The following is a 22,991-nucleotide window of genomic DNA, read 5'->3' as shown; positions in this document are numbered from 1 at the left end:
CTGTGTAAAATATTAGTTTGACTGATGTAAGGCATGGAAACCTATGGGGAAAAAAGCTTTCTGTTCTAAATAATTGTACATCAATAAGTCATTAATATTGTTACAAGAATGTGTTTTACATCAGTATAACAAACTGTTTAGGAGTTTTGCTAACTGATAAACCTAATTATTTTAATTAAACTACATTAAATGTATTGATAGCTTTTAGCCTATTACGTTGGGGCTTGAAGGGCAATACTGCAAGTGTATGTAGAAAACCAAGACTATATTTACCAGTTATTTAATTTTAATTTGATTTTTTTGCCTATATTTACCTGTGTCTTGAAATAAACGCTGGACAGCGTGTGACGTCACGATGACGTTTCTTTCTTAGACAAATGTCCGCGAGCGCAGCTGAATGAAGCCGCAGCCACTACATCTTAGAGTTTTTACTTTATTTTCAAACAAACACGCATTTATTTAGATCTTACAGCAATACTCAGATGTAGAAGTTTGTTTCGTATTTACACGCGTTGATGCCGTTGTCCGTGCGCTGTCAGAACAGTAAAGTACAGATAACTACAGCGAGGCTAACAGGGAGCTAGCGCCGAGCACAGCCATTGCTGACGCCGGGCGAGTGAAGGGAAACCCGGGGAAGCTGAAGACCTCCACCGGCGCTGTTTCATTTTCGGGACGGATGACAGCGCGGGAGGCTGCGATCTGTTCATGTTTATCTGGCTGTACATTAAACCATTCTCTGACTGATAAACTAACTAACCGGGACGGATAAGACTTGAGCTAACAGGCGCTAGCGCAGCGGTGTTTCACTGATAAACAGGAGCTTTTAAAGTCCCATCAGCCCAACATTAGAGGAGCTTTGGACCGGGACTATGGCCAGTGGGACCACAGCAGGCTTCTCTCGTCAATCTAATGGTGAAAGTGTACCGGGACAAGTCTCTTCTGATCGTAAGCTCCGATACCAGTCCGAATCAGAGACTGACATCGTACCGACAGCGAAGAGCTTATCTCGGCTGTGCAGCAGAGACGAAGAGGAGCGGGCTACGGCTCTGGACCAGCTCACTGACAGTGTCTTGATGTGTTTGGGTTTGGACCGGCCCGAATCGAACCGGCTCAGTCAAAAAACACTACTGCATCTGCTCCGATTATCACTGTCCTGCCCCTTACAAGAGGTCCGTGAGAAAACCTCCGAGCTGCTCCGACGCGCGCAGGTAAAGCTCTGGTTCTGCAGCCCCTTCAGAGACAAAAGACTAAACCACTCTTTAAAAGTCAGATATTAGACTCTTTGCTCCAATTTAACCCTTACTATCGCTATTATTTTAACTTATTAGTAGTAGTAGTAGTATTAGTAGTACTGTACTATTATTAGTATTATTATTTCTAAATACCCGGAAGGAGGTTTGCTGCCCTTAATCGTTCTTAATCGCAGTTAATCAAAATCAAGCCCAGTTTTGTACCTGTTACTGCGTATTTCATCAGACATTGAACTGTAGCACTGTAGGTGATGCAAGACCTGATGTGGTGTGCATAAACAAGGCAGACACGCCCCCTCCTAGTGTCCCGACAAAAACCAAAGCCCGGTCGTGCCACTTTCATCAGCTCAAGAAGCTACGAGCCGCTGGTAGCGCTGATCCCCTTTTCTTTGATTAACAATGGGAAAACAGATTTAGGACTTTTTATTCACGACTTCTCCCCTAATAATGTCGGTGAGTGCAACATTTGTTTATGAGCTTCTGAGTTATGAAACTGCGCTCTCCAGTTACTGTAGAGGGCGTTGGAGCAGATCTATTTAAAACTGTAGGTTAAAATGAAATGAAAACTAAATGTAGTAATATACAGTTGTTTCAGTTTCTTCTTAAGACTATTTGTTAAGTTGATATGCCAATACACTATAAATAACTCCTGTTTATATTAAACAAATAAAAAGCATTGTCTGTTTAAATGTTACACAATTGATGCATGTTCTTTTAGTATGAGCTTTTGATGAAGTTTTTTGTTTTGGACACAGAAACAAGGTGTAGCAGTACCTCGAGCGCTGTCTTCAGGTCCTAGTGCCTTTATACCAGCAAAACAGGTGTGTTTGACCCATTTTTCAAAGCTTTCTGAGTGTACAGACTTTAGACATGTTGTTGTACAGTAACAGTTATATTATTATTTTTAGTTCTCCCTGTTGTTCTCTGTAAAACTGACTGTTTGATGAAATTACTTAATACTCATTTTTTAGACTTTCACTTACTTTACTGTTTTAAAGCTGCACTATGTAGCTTTTCTGGTGCAAGGTCTGTCACTTTCGTGTTTATTTATTCATTTACTGTTGCTTTACTGCACTTTTTCTGTGAGTGGGATTGCTTATCACAGATTTGACCTGTTACTTGGCCTGGTTGTTTCATCTGCTTATATCATTGACAGTAGATGAGTTGAATGCCATTCTGTTGAATATTTTAATCTAGACAAAGCCATAACATTTCCATGGAGACGAGCAAGTTGTGGACCGTCTACTAGAAAAATGACATAGTGCACCTTTAAGGATTGGATATTTTATCATCTTACATTCCGCTTCTTTGCCTCTTTTAGATCTTGCAAGAAGGAATCAATCAGGACATCCTTATTGAATCTTTTCTTTCAATGGGTCGAGTGGACCATGTCACAATGGTCATGGCTCTTCACCCGGCCTACCTCAGCTGCTTCCTGAGGACCCAGCATGCTTTGCTGGAGATGGACGGGCCTTTGCCGCGTCACTGGAGACATTACATTGCTGTTATGGTGAGGAAACCACTGGGATACATTGTGTGGTTGCACAATGTATTTGCAATTGAATCAAGTTACCATCAGTTACCAAATCACGAAGGCTGGAATCATTTAGATAATAGATTGTCCTCTGCAAAGAACAAAACAAAACAAAATGTATTCTTTAAGAAATTAGAACACTCCTGTGCATTGTATCTGTAGTTTGAATCTTTACAAACATACATTCTGAAATGCATGGGATACTTGTATTTACCACTTAAGCCTTTATAACTTGTAGTACCTGAATTAATCGTGCTGTACTTGAGTGTGCACAAAAAAATGCAAAATGCGGAAATAGACAAAATGACACAGCCATTGCTTGTTTCATGTCAGCTAAAATAATATGCATGTACATGATCAGTCATTGTTTTTCTGTTTTGTCAGCTTTTGTGGTTTTGTGATGTGGTTGGAGTCTGTGAAATTTGGTGCTTCAACCTTATGTGTTTATTCCTGGTGTACGATGCATTTGTACTTTCACTGTATCACACTCACTAGTCTACATAGTCCTCAATATTTGCTCTTTTTCTTGAACCTCTAGTCCTTTTTAACACAGTTGTCCTGGTTATGTGCAGGCTGCAGCTAGGCACCATTGCTCATATTTGGTCCAACAGCATAGCACATGTTTCCTGGAGGCGGGTGGCGAGGAGAGCTGGCTCAGTGGCTTGGAGCAGGCTCCGACTAAACTGCGCAGCCTTCAGACCCTCAACAAACTGATGGCACACAGGCCCTGGCTCATCACAGAGCAGCACATCCAGGTCAGACACACACACACACACACATGTACCAACACATTCACATGCACACAGACAAATACAAGAGTCACAGTGGAGCTCTTTTTACTGTGGTCACATAGAGAAATTCGCTGATACCCGTTCGCCAATCAAGCAGAACATTATAACCACTGACCCAATGTAAAAACACACATTATTGCAACTGTTTATGTCTTGTAAAAATTCAGCCCTCACAGTTTAAGAATTTGAAATTAGTCATAACATGAATTGTAGTTCTAGTAGATTAGCCTCAATGTTTATATGTACTTAATTTGTGTAAGGTAACATTTATTTCCCCCTTGTAGGCACTGGTGTGTCCTGGGGCAGATCCTCGCTGGTCATTGGCTGAGCTGATACATGCTATTATGGTGTTGGCACACGCTCATTCGCTCTGCTCCTTTGTGTGGGGCTGTGGCCTCAATCCTGAGTCTGACCATATCGGAGGCTTCACCTTCCAGCCCTCATCCCCTAGTCATGTCTCGCCAAGTCCCCAAAGTCCTGCACATGAGGACGGCAGGCAAGAGGTCTGTCTACACTTAAAAGTTATGACTATTCAACGCCTTGTTTTTCAGAAAAACCTCACCTATTTGATTGACGTTATCAGATATGTTGCAACTTGCGCCTCAGACATATAGATACTGTAGATATAATCATTGTTCATTGTGTTTATGATTTAGTAGATTAGTTATTTTCTGACAAAACCATCTTAAATAGCCACAAGGATGTTTTTATCTGCTTATTTTATGATATTATTCTGAAGAAGGCTGCTAACTTGCTACAAACTTAAATAGGAGTCCGTTGATGTTTAACTAAATATACAGTAGTGGGTAGCTGTCTAGTTGTTTTGTTTAGTTTTTATCATTGTGTAATCAACCAAAAGTAGCCTCTTATGGGTGACAGAATTAGAAAAACATTTGCTCTCATACCTGTCGATCCAGTTTTGCCATTATACAGAAATGCGCGGTTGTGTGTGTTGTGGTTAAAGAACAATGTTGTGCACTCTTGTTGACTAGCTGGTGGACGGAGCCATGGAGGTGGAGGTGTTGATGAAGAGGATGGTGGAGTTACAGCAGCAGGAGGAAGAGTGCACGCAGGAAGAAATAATTACTCGTTTTGAAAGGGAGAGGACTGAAAGCATTCCCACTGGTACTTACATGTTGTTTATCCATTTATTGTCCTTATCTTACTTAGACCATGTTTATGACACCCTTTACCTTTGCCGATTCGCCAGCCGTGGTCCGTGGATCCCCCCCTGACATGGTGCAGCACCTCGTGGAGGATCCAGACTTTAGATATGAGGACTTTGCACCCAGAGGAGAGCAGTCTCCCACCACCATGAGAGCACAGGTACAGCACACTCTAAATGGGTTATGATCTGAAGTTAAACATGGTGTGCAAACCGACCTTCTGCTGTGCAAACTGACATATGTGTGTATATGTTGTGTAAAGGATTATTCCTGGGAGGACCATGGCTATTCTCTGGTCAACAGACTTCTGCCTGACATGGGACAGCTTTTGGATGAGAAGTTCCAGGTATTAAACACATTTTAGTGAAGTAGATTGTGATAATATTGGATTAATGTATAAAGATTCAAATGTCACTGTTAACCAACCAGGATTTTTCTCTTGCAAACAGGTATTTTCAAACTTGAGTCTGAATGTTTAAATGTGTATTGTGTGTGTTTATCGGCAGGTTGTTAGTAACATGACTTACCACAGGATGGCGATGCATGAGGGTGTTGATACACACACTTTGAGAAAGGCTCTGTGGAACTACATTCATTGTCTCTATGGTATTCGGTGAGTATCAAAAACATCTTTGCTGATTGTGTTTATTTTATTTAATACAATTTGTGCTCACTTCCATACAGATATGATGACTACGACTATGGCAGTGTCAATGTCCTGTTAGAGCGCTCTCTGAAAGTATTTGTGAAAACCATGGCCTGTCACCCGGAGCAGACCACAATGCGCATCTACCACGACTTCTGGAGGCATTTCCAACACTCAGAGAAGGTAAAGTAAAACCAACAACATCTATTTAGTCTAATGATTAATGAATGAGTAATGATTTTATATGTGCTCTCTTCTTAAAGGTTCATGCTAATCTTATAGTGATGGAGGCCCGGCTACAAGCTGCCTTGCTGTACACGTTACGAGCAATAACACACTATATGAGATGACATCACACACGAAATAGAAAAGACAACTGCAACTTTGCAAATGCTGAGCCAGCTGACATACCACAGCACAAATGTGATAAGTGGATTCATAAGTTTGCACAAATGTAACACACTACAATGAATGTTTGTTATGTATGTTATTTTTTCAGTGTTAATTATTGATGCTGTGTTCCGACAAGGATAATGTGTTACTTTTATTGCACTGAATTTCTTCATATTTAGTTTTGACCAGTCGAATCTAAAGCTTTAGTGAAAAAAATCTTGTACATCTCGAGTCAAACATATCTGAACCATCAACATATGACCCGGCATGACGTCATTTCACTCTCAAATCATCACTGTGGGTTTTAGGTATTTATGTGATGAACTTGTTTAGATCTGTTAACTGCTGTCGTACTCATCAGACCACCCCATGCCTCAATATCTGAGACTACCTTGTATTTTTCTACACAATAAAGTTAAACATTTTGTTAAAAATATCATGTTATTGTCCCTGTTTCACGGTTTCTCTAATTCCCATGATTTTTATTTTAACTTTTTTGTTGTGGCCCTTTTTCTTCCAATAGTTTTTAAGTACCCAGTCAAAGGTGTATTTTGTGCTTGTAGTTGCGCTCTCCCGCCACTAGATGTAGACAAAGACTTGAAAGTGTGTTGCGCCTCCACAGATCACTTATAGCTCCACGTCTTTGAGCATATTTTGTGAATGTATTGATTTATTTAGTTTCTGCCATCGTTGAACTCCTCTATATTTGGCGTCTCTTTATGCTTCCAGTTAACTGCGTGTACATTGTGTATCTTAGGGTGATTATTACACGTTTCTTTTGTCCTTCCTGTTTCACACCTTCTGTGCGAAGTCATGAAAAGTGAAATTGCAATCTTAACAATTGTTGCATTATCTGTAGTAGCCTAAATTGCATTTCAAAAAGTCAACTAATAAAATATCTAACTATTGTACTTTTACTACAGTACTTTTATGGATGGACACGGTGCTCATATTCAATATCCTATCAAAGTCCACCTCGTTATTGGCCAGAGAAGGGCGCGTTCCTCTGGGGCGGACCTCTGCGCGCGTCCAGGAGCCTCCGGACAGCGCGCGCACACATCCCCTCCTCACACGGTTCAGGTTGGCACTGGTGCACATCTCCTGCCCCTCACCTCACCTGGAGCAACTCTTATGGTAAGGCTTTAAAGTTTTAACAACTTTGTAATGGCTTTAACAACAAGTAGACTACTTTCAAACATATCACTGCGGATCTGAAGTTTATGGTTACAAGTGGATCCAACACCACTTTACTGCGTGTTTTACAGTCTTCTCTTTGCCAGATTTCAACAAATTTTCAAAAGGTCATGACACTGAAGTCTGAACACAGTCATCATCACTGTATTGTTGGCTATGTTAAGTACAGCACATTAAGGGACTGTGAGAAATGCCTTAGTGTTTAGTTGTCTAAGGGAAGTTGGTATCAGTTTGAGGTAGACCCATGCCACAGAGGATGCCATGTAGAAACCAGAAATGTTGAAACAATTAATTGCTTAAGAACAGACATTTGTGCTTTATATTTGGCATGTAACCGTTATCTTGAAATGTTCTGTTCTTTTCTGTAATCTACAATAGATACAATGCCCTTTGAAGATAAAGACTGTCTGAAAAAGAAAGACATTTAGGCACTTTAACGTGTGATTTGTGAACTTGAAGAAAAGGCAGGTCTAGGTGCATCCTTTACATCCATTCATTTAGCTGTTCCTGCTTCTCTGACACAAACAGTTGATGGTTTTGATACAGTACACCTGTTACCCTTTCATTTTCACAATTAAAAAGCAAATAGACTGATCCAAGATTTTGTGGGAGTAACCTGGGGACACTGAAGGATGGGTAGGTAAAAAAAAACAAGATTACACTGACCAAGGCCAAACCTCATCGCTTCCTGTTTCTTAGCAAGGTTGGTTCCTGTCTTGAGCCGTGGAGCAAGGCAGGAAGGAAAGGGGCGTCAATTTGAGTTTAGACATATATGGTCAAATGGTCAGTTATGTTAAACCATCATTCTAAACCAATCTCGTAACATGACAGCATTTTAGTGACCGAGATATGACAATCTGCAATATATGCCCATGTTCACCAAAACAGCACCAGTCAGATGGATGAGAGTACAGTGACATCATCTGGAAACAGGACGTCCCGATGACCGAGACCCCCCTCCCCTTCTACATTTTGAGTGTGTAGCTCCAGTGACAGCTTGCTTCCCATTGTCCTATCATTCCCGCTCCAAACAGGCCCTGCATCCTGTGGGGCTTCCTCCTAATCTGAGCTATATGGACGAGAGCCACCAGGCGAGGAAGAGGAGACGATGAAAAATCTGATCAAGTAGATTCGTTGTAAGGCTGGTGTGAAAGTGCGAGGAGTTTGTGAATATTTTGGTTCTCAGAGTTAATTCCCCCAGATGAAGTGGCTTATCTGCAGCCCGTTGTGCAGGAAAGGGTGTGTCCCCGGGATGTTTGTGTGTGTGTGTGTGTGTGTGTGTGTGTGTGTGTGTGTGTGTGTGTGTGTGTGTGTGTGTGTGTGTGTGTGTGTGTGAGTTTTGGAGGGCAGTGCTGAGGTTTGAGTGAGAGACTGGACTTGTGCATCAGTGTGTTGTAGGTCACACCACACAGGCTTCCTCACATTGTTTAGGATAACATTTACTGTACATTATATCCACTGTATTTATGTCCCGAGAACACTGGTTAGAACCGCTCTGAGATAAGACGCTCTACTCTTTTTCAGCCTTCATTTCAGATACAGTAGAGTGTTACTGGTCACATGTGGAACGTAACAAAGTAAAAGTAGTAAACCGCTATATTTTAGGTATCTGTACTATGCTTTAGTAAAATTTAAAGAGGATGCTTGTTACTATTACTTTACTACAATCGAGAGCAGTATCTGTACTTTCTACTCCACTACATTTTTGACCTGGACTGAAAACGGAAAGCATTTTTATTATTGTGTAAGACCTGCTTAAAAATTTGAGTAGTTTATTTTTTAACACGTTCACAATCTGAACAAATAAAAATATACAACTCGAAACAGCTAGAAAAAAGCAAAAGTTGATGACAAATCTTTATCAAAATCACTCCATTTGAAGCTTTATAACATGTCAGAATCTGCACAAAATACTTTGACTTTTTACTCTTTAAGCACATTCTTTACTTTAATACTTTGTGAATGTGAAACTTTTACTTTTACTTGAGTACTTTTTGCCCCAGTATCTGTACTTTTACTTAAGTAACACAAATTGAGTTCTTCTTCCACTACTGGTTAAAACGATACACAAAAACACAAAAAAACAACAACAAAGCGATCTGAGTAAATGTATCCTAGGTGAATACACTCTATACTTCTATCTCATTAATTGAATATTTTAAAGATTGCAAATTGCATATATTCCATGTATCTTCATGATAAAAAGCTGATACTTTGATATTAATGATCTATGGCCATACAACAAGTACAATATTTACCACCACAGTAGTGACACAAACTTTACAACCTAAAAATGATTATATTGACTTATCGTTCAGTATATAAAAGGTAGAACGATATTTTTTGGGGTCAGTATTTATCGTGTGTACAGTTTATTTGCACTAGTGGGAATTTTTTAGTTATATTTTGATTACACAATAAGATTTAAGCTGTAAAAGGTTGACTTAATAACTGCAAACTAAGTACTTATGTATTTCATTCGACAGCTCATGATTTTTAACAATAGTGTAGATTTAGAACAGTTTTTGTGGTTTAAATCAGCTGTCGGGTTATTCGTGTCAGTGGCATCAATTTGTTTCAATATTATGGCTCATCGTCTATATTTACTTCAGCAGTATATCGAACTTCAAAATGTGTTAGCATGACAGGCCTAGGTTCATCTTTGAAAGTACAAACACCTGCTGATCTTTGTGCCAATAGAGGAAATAACACGTTTCACAAACTTTGGCCTGACTACATAAAGCACACATATTTACCATTGCCTTTTCTCATGTTTTATGCTGAAAGCTTTGAATATTTGCATCATGCACAATGTATTTGAACTCTTTAGGGTTCTTTCTGGGAATATACACGAGCTGCGCTACCGTGTCATCATTTGCATGACATGGTTTCTATTAAATAAAGAGGAACATGAACGTTTTCTCACATGAATCGTGCTATTTAAACTGCACTAACCTCTCACAAACCACGCACCCCCTCTTACTTATATATTCTTAGTGAAGGGAAGAATACTTTGAAAATGCACTTAGTTACACAATCCCGAAAACCCAAATTAAAGCGTATTTTGTAAAGCATTATGTTACGTGAGCCATCAGAGTACAGTATTCTGACTACTTACACCGAGTTGCATTATATTATAGTGAAAAAAACATGACATATATGTACAAACAGCTTTATTTTTGTTGTTACGTGTTGATTTATGTTAAATTACAGATGAAAAATCACACATGCATGCACTGCAAAACCTCTCACTTATACCAGGCAGTTGAAAGTGAAAACTGCTTAGGGTAATACTATCAAAGAGCTGTATTGTGAGTACCACCAAATGAAAGAGTCCTAGAATACAGTTACTCCACATTAGTAGTCAGAACAGGTATTTTTGGTGTATGTATATGTTACTTCCCAACACTGTATATTCTATTTATGTCAAAGGCAGGCCCTGTACTTTTATTTTTTACTGTAGGTTTTTGCTTTAAACCTGTTTCTCGTCTTGATTTTTACAGGTCTGATTACGCTTGAAGCAGACACATCACCCACGAGGAACAAAACTGAGGTGAACAATGACTATACATTTCCAGTTTGTATGCCCCAAATATCTGAGAAGTAGAACATGCACGTTTTGTGGTTAACCAGAAGACAGTATGTACATGATTGAAGGAATATGAATGTTTGTTGTGGTTGCATTGGGTTAAAAAAAAAGCCAGATATCTGTTGAAATGAAAGGAATTGTGCAGTTGGTGTTGTTTGTTGTACCACAGCTGCTTCGGGAGTGTGTGTGTGGATTTATCTTTAGTTTTCAGGAAAAGGGGGGGGGGGTATCTGAAGGGCGGACAGGAAACTCTAACAGGGCTAACTTCCTGCAGCTTTCCCGATGGCCACTCTGATAATGCATAAGTACGCACACCTCCGAATAACTGTCCCATGTCAGTGATTTTGAGTCAAAATGGCGTCTTTACATTCGAAGAAACACGAGTCTAATTAATTAACGAGCGTAGAATTCGTACAGTTGTCTATTGTCCCTGCCTACTATAACTTTTATTGTTCTTCCTGTGTGTTACTTCCTGCACATTCCTGAGTAGGTGGGATGACGTTGGGCCTGTACAATGTGAGGTCGACTGTTTGAATCCCAGGACTCATAACACCAGTCTGATTGATGACGTATTCTTCCACGTTAACTAAATACTCGCTGCGTTACATTAATGGCTTAGCTGGGGCGTAGATTCGGGATAAAAGTTCTCTCTCCGTTCTCTGTCTAAGAAAGTTTAAGGGCCGGTACTGCTTAAAAATAAATACTAAACATTGGGGTGTGTTTTGCAAGTAGTGGTATGTTAGCAAGTAAACAAGGGTCATAGCCGGTCTCGAAATATGACTCTGAACCTGCAACGAAAATAGCATGAGGACAGCTTAAAAAATAAATTATTTTTGTACGGTTGGGGTTAGAAAGTTGTAGGATTCAAAGGACCCATGATCATTGTTCTGCCGGTGTTTTGCGTACAATCCAGCACGTCCAGCGGTCTCGTCACTGTGTTTTTTCCTCTTGTCCTTGGCACTTGTCTTTGTTTGGTGGATACTCTCTCTATTGAAACAATGACCGTGGAAGTTAAGATTTGCATACATTCATACAGACTCAGTGCGCCTTTGTAGAGCATTTCCATCTGTGACACCGACACGATCACACGCACAGTTTTCACACCGGCCAACGAGAAAAGCCCTTCTCAAAACTGTAGAAGCAGAGGGGAAGTGGCTAACCTCACATCTCTCTTTGTCTTTCCTCTTCTGTAGCCTGTCTCGCCGCGTCTCCTCTTAGAGCCGCTGTTCGTGCTTTAGTGCCTTTGAAACTGTTCCTCTGGTTCGCTGCCCTGACGTAGCGTTGCCATCACTCACCTCTGCTCTCTCTTCACTTTTTTTGCAGTAGAAATGTTGATTGACAGATGATTTGACAGAGGAAACCGTCAGGTAAGAAAAGTGAACTTGTCTTCTGTGTCTTACACCCACATTTACTTCCTTTTCCACAAGTAGCTTAGGGGAAATTAACTTTTATTGTAACTTCTCTCTTTGCTGTTTGCTCCTGTTTGGTTCCACTTTTCCAGATTTGTGCTCGACATCACATTTACTCTGACAAGTGTCTTGAATATGTGAAATGTCCTGTGTGACGTGAATGTAGAAACTGTGCCCTCAGGTCGCCTCAAATAAACCCATTATGCACATTAAAAATCTACACTTCATAATATTACTACTACTACTGGTACTACTACTGTTGCTACTACTATTACTACTACTACTATTGCTACTACTACTACTACTACTGCTGCTACTACTTCTACTGCTACTTCTACTACTATACTACTACTGCTACTACTATTGCTACTACTACTACTACTGCTACTACTATTGCTACTACTACTACTACTACTACTACTGCTGCTGCTGCTACTGCAACTTCTACTACTATAGCACTACTACTACTACTGCTACTACTATTGCTACTACTACTACTACTATTGCTACTGCTACTACTACTACTACTATTGCTACTACTACTACTACTACTACTACTACTTTTACTACTACTACTACTACTATTGCTACTACTACTACTACTACTACTACTACTACTACTACTACTACTACTACTACTGCTACTACTACTGCTACTACTACTACTACTGCTACTACTACTGCTACTACTACTACTACTGCTGCTACTATTGCTACTACTACTACTACTGCTACTACTATTGCTACTACTACTACTACTACTGCTGCTGCTGGTGCTACTTCTACTGCAACTTCTACTACTATAGCACTACTACTACTGCTGCTACTACTATTGCTACTACTACTACTACTATTGCTACTGCTACTACTACTACTATTGCTACTACTACTACTACTACTACTACTACTACTTTTACTACTACTACTATTGCTACTACTACTACTACTACTACTACTACTACTACTACTACTACTACTACTACTACTACTACTACTACTACTACTACTACTGCTATTACTACTGCTATTACTACTAGTACTGTTGCTACTACCACTACTATTAGTACTACTACTACTACTACTACTACTACTACTACTACTTCTACTATAGTACTGCTACTACTACTATTGCTACTACTACTACTACTACTACTACAACTACTGCTACTACTACTACTGTTGCTACTACCACTACTATTGCTACTACTACTAATACTACTACTTCTGTGTGCAGGAAGTAGCACTTTATGGGGGATGCTCCAAATGCAATTTTGTTGTTCTTCTGTGACAATGACTACAAATAAATTGAATTGAATTGAATTCTACTACTACTACTACTACTACTACTACTACTTCTACTACTACTTCTACTACTACTTCTACTGCTACTACTACTATGACTACCACTACTACTACAACAACTAATTTTACTGCTTCTACCAGCTCCAACACACAGACCTGATCATGTGTATTTTGCCGGAACATGTTACTAAAATCACTTGTGTACATTTATAAATACTTCTCGTCTCTTTTCACTAAAGCGATAGTAGGTCTGAAGTTGCAAATGTGGATGTTGTGAAATGTCAAACACATACTAAAAGTGCAATTTGGGAAATGACCGTACCATAAAAGTTGATTTAAAACGGCGCAGTGAGGGCAGAGTCACTTCTCACCTCTCTGTAAAAACGTAACTAAACATTTCCATATTATTTGGATTATTTTGCAGTCTCTGTCTTGGTGTGTTATTATGGGGAGTGCCTGTTGCAAGCACAAGAAGTCAACTAAAATAACAGGAGCAACAGCAGCCATTACAGATGTGTCTCTTAGCAACACAGACGGGGGCGTGTCCTCCCTGACCCCTCGATACTGTCCTGACCCCACCCCGACCATCCCAGACTTCAACCATTTCCCATGTGGACCAGTCTTCCCCAGTAGCACCGTCCAGCAGCGGCCCGGAGGCATCACCAGTACGGACCAGTACACATTTACACAAGTATTAGTATTTAAAACTATAGTAACAGACAGATTATGAAATGAAGATACACATTCAATCTTTATTATGACTCAAGTGATTCATTTGTTCTGGTTGTTTTGTGCATTTTTGAGATAAGATGTTCATTTATTATGTTTGATATTACAACATTATTTACATATTTCAACATATATACGGGAATATAGAGTAACTTTAGTTAAAGATGTGTAACTTTTTTACCTGCAGTGTGCCACAGTAGGGCATTAAAGAGTCAGATAAGCAGGTGACGCACCAGGCCAAATTAATAATGTTATTGTTATTTATTGTTCTTGTAATCAAAAGTACGACAGATTATGAGTGAATTTAACTGGTAAACATGACATTTAAAACTGAGACTAAACTGGGATTAATGCTGGAACAAAACTGACTAAACCAGGACTAAACCAGGACTAAACCAGGACTAAACCAGGACTAAACTAAGACTAAACCAGGACTAAACCAAGATGAAACCAGGACTAAACCAAGACTAAACCAAGATTAAACCGTGACTAAACCAAGACTAAACCGGGACTAAAACGGGACTAAACCAGGACTAAACCAAGACTAAACCAAGACTAAACCACAACTAAACCAGGACTAAACCACGATTAAAACCAGGACTAAACCAAGACTAAACCAGGACTAAAACGGGACTAAACCAGGACCTAACCAAGACTAAACCAGGACTAAACCAAGACTAAACCAAGACTAAACCAAGACTAAACCAGGACTAAACCACGACTAAACCAGGACTAAACCAGGACTAAACCAGGACTAAACCAGGACTAAACCAGGACTAAACCAGGACTAGAACAGGACAAAACCAGGACTAAACCAGGACTAAACTAAGACTAAACCAGGAGTAAACCGGGACTAAACCGAGACTAAACCGGGACTAAACCAAGACTAAACCGGGACTAAACCAGGACTAAACCAGGACTAAACCAAGACTAAACCAGGACAAAACCAGGACTAAACCAGGACTAAATCAGGACTAAACCAGGACTAAACCAAGACTAAACCACAACTAAACCAGGACTAGAACAGGACAAAACCAGGACAAAAACAAGGACTAAACCGGGACTAAACCAGGACTAAACCAGGACTAAACCGGGACTAAACCAGGACTAAACCAGGACTAAACTAAGACTAAACCAGGACTAAACCAAGATGAAACCAGGACTAAACCAAGACTAAACCAAGATTAAACCGGGACTAAACCAAGACTAAACCGGGACTAAAACGGGACTAAACCAGGACTAAACCAAGACTAAACCAAGACTAAACCACAACTAAACCAGGACTAAACCACGATTAAAACCAGGACTAAACCAAGACTAAACCAGGACTAAAACGGGACTAAACCAGGACTAAACCAGGACTAAACCAGGACTAAACCAGGACTAAACCAAGACTAAACCAAGACTAAACCAGGACTAAACCAGGACTAAACCAGGACTAAACTAAGACTAAACCAGGAGTAAACCGGGACTAAACCGAGACTAAACCGGGACTAAACCAAGACTAAACCGGGACTAAACCAGGACTAAACCAGGACTAAACCAAGACTAAACCAAGACTAAACCAGGACTAAACCAGGACTAAACCAAGACTAAACCACGACTAAACCAGGACTAGAACAGGACAAAACCAGGACAAAAACAAGGACTAAACCGGGACTAAACCAGGACTAAACCGAGACTAAACCAGGACTAAACCAGGACTAAACCAGGACTAAACCAGGACTAAACCAGGACTAAACCAAGATTAAACCGGGACTAAACCGGGACTAAACCGGGACTAAACCGGGACTAAACCAAGACTAAACCAAGACTAAACCAAGACTAAACCAAGACTAAACCAGGACAAAACCAGGACAAAACCAGGACAAAACCGAGACTAAACCGAGACTAAACCGGCACTAAACTGGGACTAAACCAGGACTAAACCAGGACTAAACCAGGACTAAACCAGGACTAAACCAAGACTAAACCGGGACTAAAACGGGACTAAACCACGACTAAACCACAACTAAACCACGACTAAACCAAGTCTACATCAGGATAGGGCTGCACAATTAAAGTTCGTATAATTCTCATTTTTAATAATCAAGGTTTGGAAAAATTGCAAAATCATGAAATCGAGGATTATTATGAGACTTAAATCACAAGTTTACTCATGACTTTCTTACTTGCAAAACAGGGTTACTGTACAATTAAATTATTATTAGTAAAAAAATCTTATCCTAATTTTAACTACTGCATTACATATTTAAACAAATGTGACTGAAGGCAGTTTACAGTTTAATAAATAATAGGATATGATAAGAATGAAAATGTCTGATACACTAACAGTCCAGCTCTTGATTAACATTGCATTCATCCTGTGTTTGTATTTTATTTTTTGGCCATATCGCTCAGCTCTACATCAGGACCAAACTAAACAGGACTAGTGTGAAGACAGCCGTGTGTCTTGGTTGTTATTATAGATGTACAAATAGACAAACTATGAACAGCATATGTTTGATTTGGTTTTCTCTGCAGGTGGTGGGGTGACTCTCTTCATAGCTCTGTATGACTATGATGCACGCACGGAAGATGACCTCACATTTCAGAAAGGAGAGAAGTTTCAGATTATCAATAACACGTGAGTAAATGACAGGTGACCACTGACCAATCGGCAAATGGGTCTCTTACTGATACTGCATGAAGATACTATTATATATCCAGATCATAGCAGACACTGAGTATTTAATGTTCATGGTCTGTCTACGCACATGGGAGGTAGATGGTTTCTGTAGTGACCAAGGCCAAGACAGAAACTAGCTGGATGTTTTAGACTTAAGTAAACAGTTACAATTGAATCCAGGGGCTGTACATTATCATTCTTGTTATTGTTTAGAGAGTATTGTTATTGTTATTGTTATAGAGATTGGGATTCTGTTGTCACACAATTTCCAGTCAGCCAATTTTTACTATATCAACTTAATGTTCAATACATAACAGATGGAGCAATACTTTTTAGGGGTCAAAATGTATTATGTGTACTTTTTCTTTGCACTAGTCAGAAAAGTTTGGTTATTTATCTGTACAACTATGAGATTTTAACTGTAGAGCATTGAAATATGAACTTCTTTGTGACTCATTATAGACATAAACTAACTACCGGTATTTAAGTGTTACTTCTTCTATGTACTTATTGCAGTTTGTGGTTTTTAACAGTGTTGTAAATTAAGAATACTTTTAGTGATAATTCTTCTCTATGTTTTGGTTTCAGTATTATCGTTTATTGTCTATATTTACTTCAGCAATATATCGCTCTTCAGAATGTGTTGCTAGGCATGTAATGTCATACTATAAATTTCACATTCATTGAAGTAATTATAGTAATACCTGTGTTAGCGAGAAGTGACCCAGCAGCTTTTTGGGTAGTTCCTCAGCTCATGTTTCAAATTATGTCCAGTTGATGCTCTACATTTGATTTGCACAGAAGCGTTTTACTTACAGACAGTCAAACAAACGCACATAGAGCTGCCGTTCCTTCCCTCGCATAGCAGTATGAATACATGTTGTTGAAGCAGATTATGCCTGAGTACCTTCTGCATAACAGCACCTCTATAAACAAAAGTCTGTGTGTGTTGGCAGAGAGGGCGACTGGTGGGAGGCCCGCTCTCTGGACACGGGACACTCCGGTTACATCCCGTCTAACTATGTGGCTCCTGTAGACTCCATACAGGCCGAAGAGTGAGTACCAACGGCAAACGATACACCCAAAGAAATGATTGGCATGTTGTTCGGGGTCGGGGGTCAGAAGCAATTGTTGCCGTGGTGACCCGTGTGTTGTTGTCATGGTGACAGGTGGTATTTTGGGAAGATGGGGAGGAAGGATGCAGAGAGACAGCTGCTGGGCCACGGCAACCAGAGGGGAACTTTCCTCATTCGGGAGAGTGAGACGACCAAGGGTGAGCAGTAATGAAGTACTGTGAGCCTTAATGATAATACAGTTCCTAATTTACCTTAACTTATACTATTACCATACCTATGTAAAATCAAATTACCGGTACTCATCACATTACAACTGCTACCATTGATACAGCTGTAACCACAAAGTTCATATACCATTATTACTGTTCAAACCTCTAAATGCATTTGGTGCTATTTTCACTTCTACTGTTCCTCTGCCACAGAAGTCTTACATTTACAGATGCTTAGTGAAAATGAAAGGTCAAATGGTTTACCTTTTACCACCACAATCTATTGTTTTATTATAGTTTTCTTTAGTAATTCACTACATGATCATAAGATATGAACTGCACTTTTTCTGTTTTCTTTGCCAGGTGCCTACTCCCTGTCCATCCGTGACTGGGACGACACAAAGGGAGACCATGTGAAGCACTATAAGATCCGCAAACTGGACAATGGAGGATATTACATCACCACCAGATCACAGTTCGACACAGTTCAGCAGCTGGTCGAGCACTACACTGGTAACACTTGACTTTTTTTTTTGGGTCGAAACTAATTTAGGAAGTTTCTGTCTTTAAACTTGAGTATCAGTGAAATTCAAAGCACACCCTTCACTTCCTCTTCTGTTTGTTTGTGTAACTCTGCCTCCTAGCGTCTGAGTCTGGTAATGCAGTTGTCCAGTGTGACTCACCTGTTAATCGTGACTAGGGGACAATGCAGTTGTGTGAAGTAATTCCCCAATCACTGTAATCCTAATGGCATAATATAACAAAAAATAGCTGTAAATTACTTCAGCACTAAAACAATTTTGAAATTCTATCTTTGCTTTTTTTTTTATTTAAATGTAGTGTTTAAATGTATATCCTTCAAATTTGATGCCATGAACCTTCTGATCATAATTCATTTAATCTCTTCATCACACATTAGTATTTCTTTCACAAAAATTTGAATATTCCAACGATGAATTCCTAAAGACATAAAAGCGAAAACCAGAAACCCGCCGTAATAGTTTAAAAGTGTATGTTGTCTATAGTTTTGTCTATGTTCTGTCTATGTTTTAGTGCCTCGTGTTATTTTGTGTGTCAGCTCCAACTCCTTTCTGCTTCTCTACCTTCACTTTCCTCCCGTGTCTGTCTCTCTCTTTCTGTGCGTCAGAGAGAGCAGCGGGCCTGTGCTGCCGGCTGATTGGCAGTTGTAAGCGGGGTATGCCTAAGCTGGCCGACTTATCAGTGAAGACCAAGGACATGTGGGAGATTCCCCGAGAATCCCTGCAGCTGATTAAGAAACTGGGCAATGGCCAGTTTGGAGAAGTCTGGATGGGTAGGACTGGTGATAGTGTGTGGTGGGCAACAGGGACAACGACAGCACACCTGGACCAAAAAAACACTTCTAATACACTCTTAAAGACTGTATTATTGGTCAAACTAATGATTTGACACTAAATATCAGAAATATCTATTCAAATTGTATTCACATGTGGCAGCGAATTAGTAAGTCAAAAATATTCATGAATTGTTGACTCCAAATGAAGTTGTTTTGACATCCAGGTGTGCACAGTGTTATCCTGCCCCCTGCTGTTGTTGCATGTGCATGTTCATAATCTCATCTCACATTTTTGTTACCCCCATCCCATCTTTCTTTTCCATCTTTTCTGTTCTGTCCTTCCACCTACCACCCTAACTTCAAATCCTATTTTCACTTCCTACACCTTTCTTCACCTGAGATAGGCACTAATGATGGACTGTGCTATTTCCTGACCACGCCGTGTCCCAACTCCACCCCACTCACCATGGGCCTGGGGCGGGATGCCTGGGAGGTCTCCAGGGAGACACTGTCCATGCAGAGAAAGCTGGGACAGGGCTGTTTTGGGGACGTGTGGATGGGTGAGACAGAGAACCTCTCCAGGCTTACAGTCTGCTGTGTTGTCTCATTCAGTGTCTGGCTTTGGCTTTGATGAAATATTTTTTGTAAATTATTCCAGATTATGTACAGTGTTCAAAATGTGCATCCATGTACATGTGCATCTCCTTGTGGCCAGTCCATGTCTCAGATGCAGCTGGTTTTAGTGTAAGACCAGTAAACCACCATCTTTTCTCACATCACTCTGTCATGATCACAAATTATAACACAAATTGCATGAGTTTAATGATTGGTTGTGTACTAGAATTCATAAAGTCTGTGTGAATTGTCCCTATACTAATGTTAAAAGTGCACTTTGTAACTTCTGATAGGGTGTCCGCTACCTGCTTGTCTCCATTGAGATGCTTTGCCTATAATGTTCTGCAGTATGGCATTAAACTTATCTTGCAAATTTACTGCTAAATACCACAGTATATATGCATTTTTTCTAAGAACAGGGTTATCTCTTCACATCTGACCTATAATGTAGCCAGGTTATGCTACCCGCTTGTCTCCATGGAGATAGATATGTGTAATGCCATGCTCTTGAATCTAGATCTTTTAACAATGTGGCTATAGGGTCCTTTATTTTGGGAGTTGTAACGTCCCTGTCTGTATGCTAGGCATGTGGAATGGTACCACGAAGGTGGCTGTGAAGACTCTGAAGCCAGGAACCATGTCCCCCGAGGCCTTCCTGGAGGAGGCTCAGATCATGAAGAGACTGCGCCATGACAAGCTGGTGCAGCTTTATGCAGTCGTTTCAGAGGAGCCCATCTACATTATCACTGAGTTCATGAGCCAAGGTACAGCAGCGGGCCAGCTGGCAGACTCTTACTACTGTACACACTCTCTATTGTGGTTGGATGTGATTTTAATATATGCATGCATCCATGATAGCATGCATTAAACAGTAGCAAGACAATTATTACTGCTCTTACAAAATATTGAAAGCAAACAAAAATTGGCAGCTTTTTAGGCCCAAGGGGAGACTTTTTAGTAAATTAAAAGACCACAAGTTCAACTGCACAAAGCCCCCAAGAGACAAAAAGTGAATTCCAACCAAGCAAAGGAATTTAATTTCTGTTTCTGAGCATGCTCTTTGACCTCCCTGTGGAGGTGGCCCATTACATCAGACGTTTTCCTTCAATACTCTGACAAACAGAAAAGCACAAGGTCCAAATCTGTTCTAATAAACAAATGCATTAGAATAAAGAATGGTGAAGAGGCAGTTTTGTATTAGTAAATATTAGTTTTTTAATATATTCTGTGATAACATGTGAATCAGTGGTGCAAATGGTAATGGTTTATTATGGCAGGCAAGATCCATCTGATGTACAGTATGTTCTCTGTGTGCAGGAAGTTTGTTGGACTTCTTAAAAGATGGAGAAGGGCAGAGTCTCAAACTGCCTCAGCTGGTGGACATGGCTGCTCAGGTAAGTCTTTAATGCAGATATACTTACACAAGTGAACTCTCTGAACCATGAGCTCTGTCTCTGCTTTGGCAGATTGCAGCTGGAATGGCATACATTGAAAGAATGAACTACATCCACCGTGACCTGCGTGCTGCCAACATCCTGGTTGGAGACAACCTGGTGTGTAAGATTGCGGACTTTGGCCTGGCTCGCCTTATTGAGGACAATGAGTACACAGCTCGACAGGGTAATACAATGTGATCTGTTCAACATCACAATTATGAATAACTGCCTCTGTGGTTTTATTTTTATACATAACTTGTCCTAATTGTAAGAGTATTCATGTGCACTTGTTGCCATGGTTTCAGGGGCTAAGTTTCCCATTAAGTGGACGGCTCCAGAGGCTGCGCTGTATGGACGCTTTACCATCAAGTCAGATGTATGGAGCTTTGGTATACTTCTGACTGAGCTCATCACCAAGGGTCGTGTGCCGTACCCAGGTACACCAAGAGCATACACCTTGAAATCTCAATCAACTATACATTTCATTTTTTTCATCCAATAACATGTAAAGACAATACATGTTCTGTAAAAAAGAAAAATAAATAAATAAATACATGTATAAAGTAAATCATGTGTGGAAGACGTGACTCCCAGAGCAAATTATCATGCAGATCTTGTAGCATTCTTAACCAAACCTTTTATGTTTTAGTCATTTTATGATTTGGTAAAATGTTGCTGTGCTGCTATAGAAGAAACTTTGGTGGTATTTGTTATGCTGGCTCTATATTATTACACCATAGATGCTTCAAAACCACACGTGCTTTATTCAAACTTAGGCAGACATTTAAAAACCAAGAAAGGTGCAATGTCTTACCACAGCCATCCCTCTGTACTTTTCTGTCTACATGGCTAAAACATGAATGTTTTTTTTTAAATCCCAAACTCAATACTTCTCTTTTTTTACATCAACCCCTATGTTTTCCTCCCCCTGTAGGCATGAACAACCGCGAGGTGCTGGAGCAGGTGGAGAGAGGGTACCGAATGCCCTGCGCCCCGGGCTGCCCTGCCTCTCTGCACGAACTGATGCTGCAGTGCTGGAGGCGAGAGCCCGATGAGAGGCACACCTTTGAATACCTGCAGTCCTTCTTGGAGGATTACTTCACTGCCACAGAGCCTCAGTACCAGCCGGGAGAGAACCTGTGACACACAACACAAATAGACTCATTTGAACATTGACTTTTATATTGCAGCAGGCCTCTGACCGTTCATACCCGTGTCTGTCATTCACTGCATAGCTATATAACAATATACATATCAGATTCATAGTTAATTATCCATGAATCACTGCAGACTGTTCCAGACACATCTCCACCATGTTGAACAGCAGTCAGAGCTCTGCTGGTCAGGCCTTGCAGAAATGCTTTACTCTGTAACCATGACAACAGGGAACTGAAAGAAGATGTAGATGGTTGTGTTGGGGTGGGGGCAGGCAAGTTGGTACAAGATCTTCTCAGCTGCCATATATATGTTCAAACCATTAATTTCTCTTTTAAAGGAAATATGGATTTGTTTGAGTAGAAAACAAATAACTTCTGACTCAGTTGATGATGTATGAAGCTATACTACTGATAGTTTATTCATCTACAATATTTGCAGTTTCTTGTGCAAATGATGGTTTAGTTTTAGATCCAAATATGACCAAGTAGAGCATTTTTGCATTAACTGATCC

General features: G+C 40.1%; 2 protein-coding genes across 5 annotated transcripts; both read left to right on the top strand.

Moving 5' to 3' along the window:
• The first annotated feature begins 360 nt into the window (after positions 1-360).
• sesn2 (sestrin 2) lies at positions 361-6,210 on the top strand. Of its 2 annotated transcripts, none has more exons than XM_033975504.2 (11): positions 361-1,208; positions 2,006-2,071; positions 2,572-2,760; positions 3,357-3,539; positions 3,860-4,078; positions 4,568-4,700; positions 4,786-4,901; positions 5,004-5,087; positions 5,248-5,354; positions 5,426-5,570; positions 5,651-6,210. In XM_033975504.2, exons 1-11 carry the CDS (start codon positions 870-872, stop codon positions 5,735-5,737), a joined length of 1,668 nt encoding a protein of 555 aa, XP_033831395.1. In that variant the 5' UTR covers positions 361-869; the 3' UTR covers positions 5,738-6,210. The 2 variants fall into 2 exon arrangements, with proteins under 2 accessions (XP_033831395.1, XP_033831396.1); XM_033975505.2 differs by lacking the exon at positions 361-1,208 and adding an exon at positions 1,566-1,703 and having other exon boundaries at positions 5,651-6,209.
• Positions 6,211-6,854: 644 nt separating this feature from the next.
• yrk (Yes-related kinase) lies at positions 6,855-22,834 on the top strand. 3 transcript variants are annotated; one of them, XM_033975513.2, is made up of 14 exons: positions 6,855-6,914; positions 10,478-10,527; positions 11,887-11,930; positions 13,699-13,939; positions 16,527-16,629; positions 17,628-17,726; positions 17,841-17,944; positions 18,320-18,469; positions 19,676-19,831; positions 20,471-20,650; positions 21,204-21,280; positions 21,353-21,506; positions 21,628-21,759; positions 22,257-22,834. In XM_033975513.2, the coding sequence occupies exons 4-14, from the start codon at positions 13,720-13,722 to the stop codon at positions 22,463-22,465; spliced, it is 1,584 nt and encodes a 527-aa protein (XP_033831404.1). In that variant the 5' UTR covers positions 6,855-6,914; positions 10,478-10,527; positions 11,887-11,930; positions 13,699-13,719; the 3' UTR covers positions 22,466-22,834. The 3 variants fall into 3 exon arrangements, with proteins under 3 accessions (XP_033831404.1, XP_033831402.1, XP_055081200.1); XM_033975511.2 differs by lacking the exon at positions 19,676-19,831 and adding an exon at positions 19,104-19,268; XM_055225225.1 differs by lacking the exons at positions 6,855-6,914; positions 10,478-10,527 and having other exon boundaries at positions 11,685-11,930.
• Positions 22,835-22,991: the final 157 nt, after the last annotated feature.

Source organism: Periophthalmus magnuspinnatus, chromosome 11 (assembly GCF_009829125.3).
Source record: "Periophthalmus magnuspinnatus isolate fPerMag1 chromosome 11, fPerMag1.2.pri, whole genome shotgun sequence".
NCBI classification, from domain to species: domain Eukaryota; kingdom Metazoa; phylum Chordata; class Actinopteri; order Gobiiformes; family Gobiidae; genus Periophthalmus; species Periophthalmus magnuspinnatus.
This window is presented reverse-complemented; position numbering and strand designations above follow the sequence as displayed.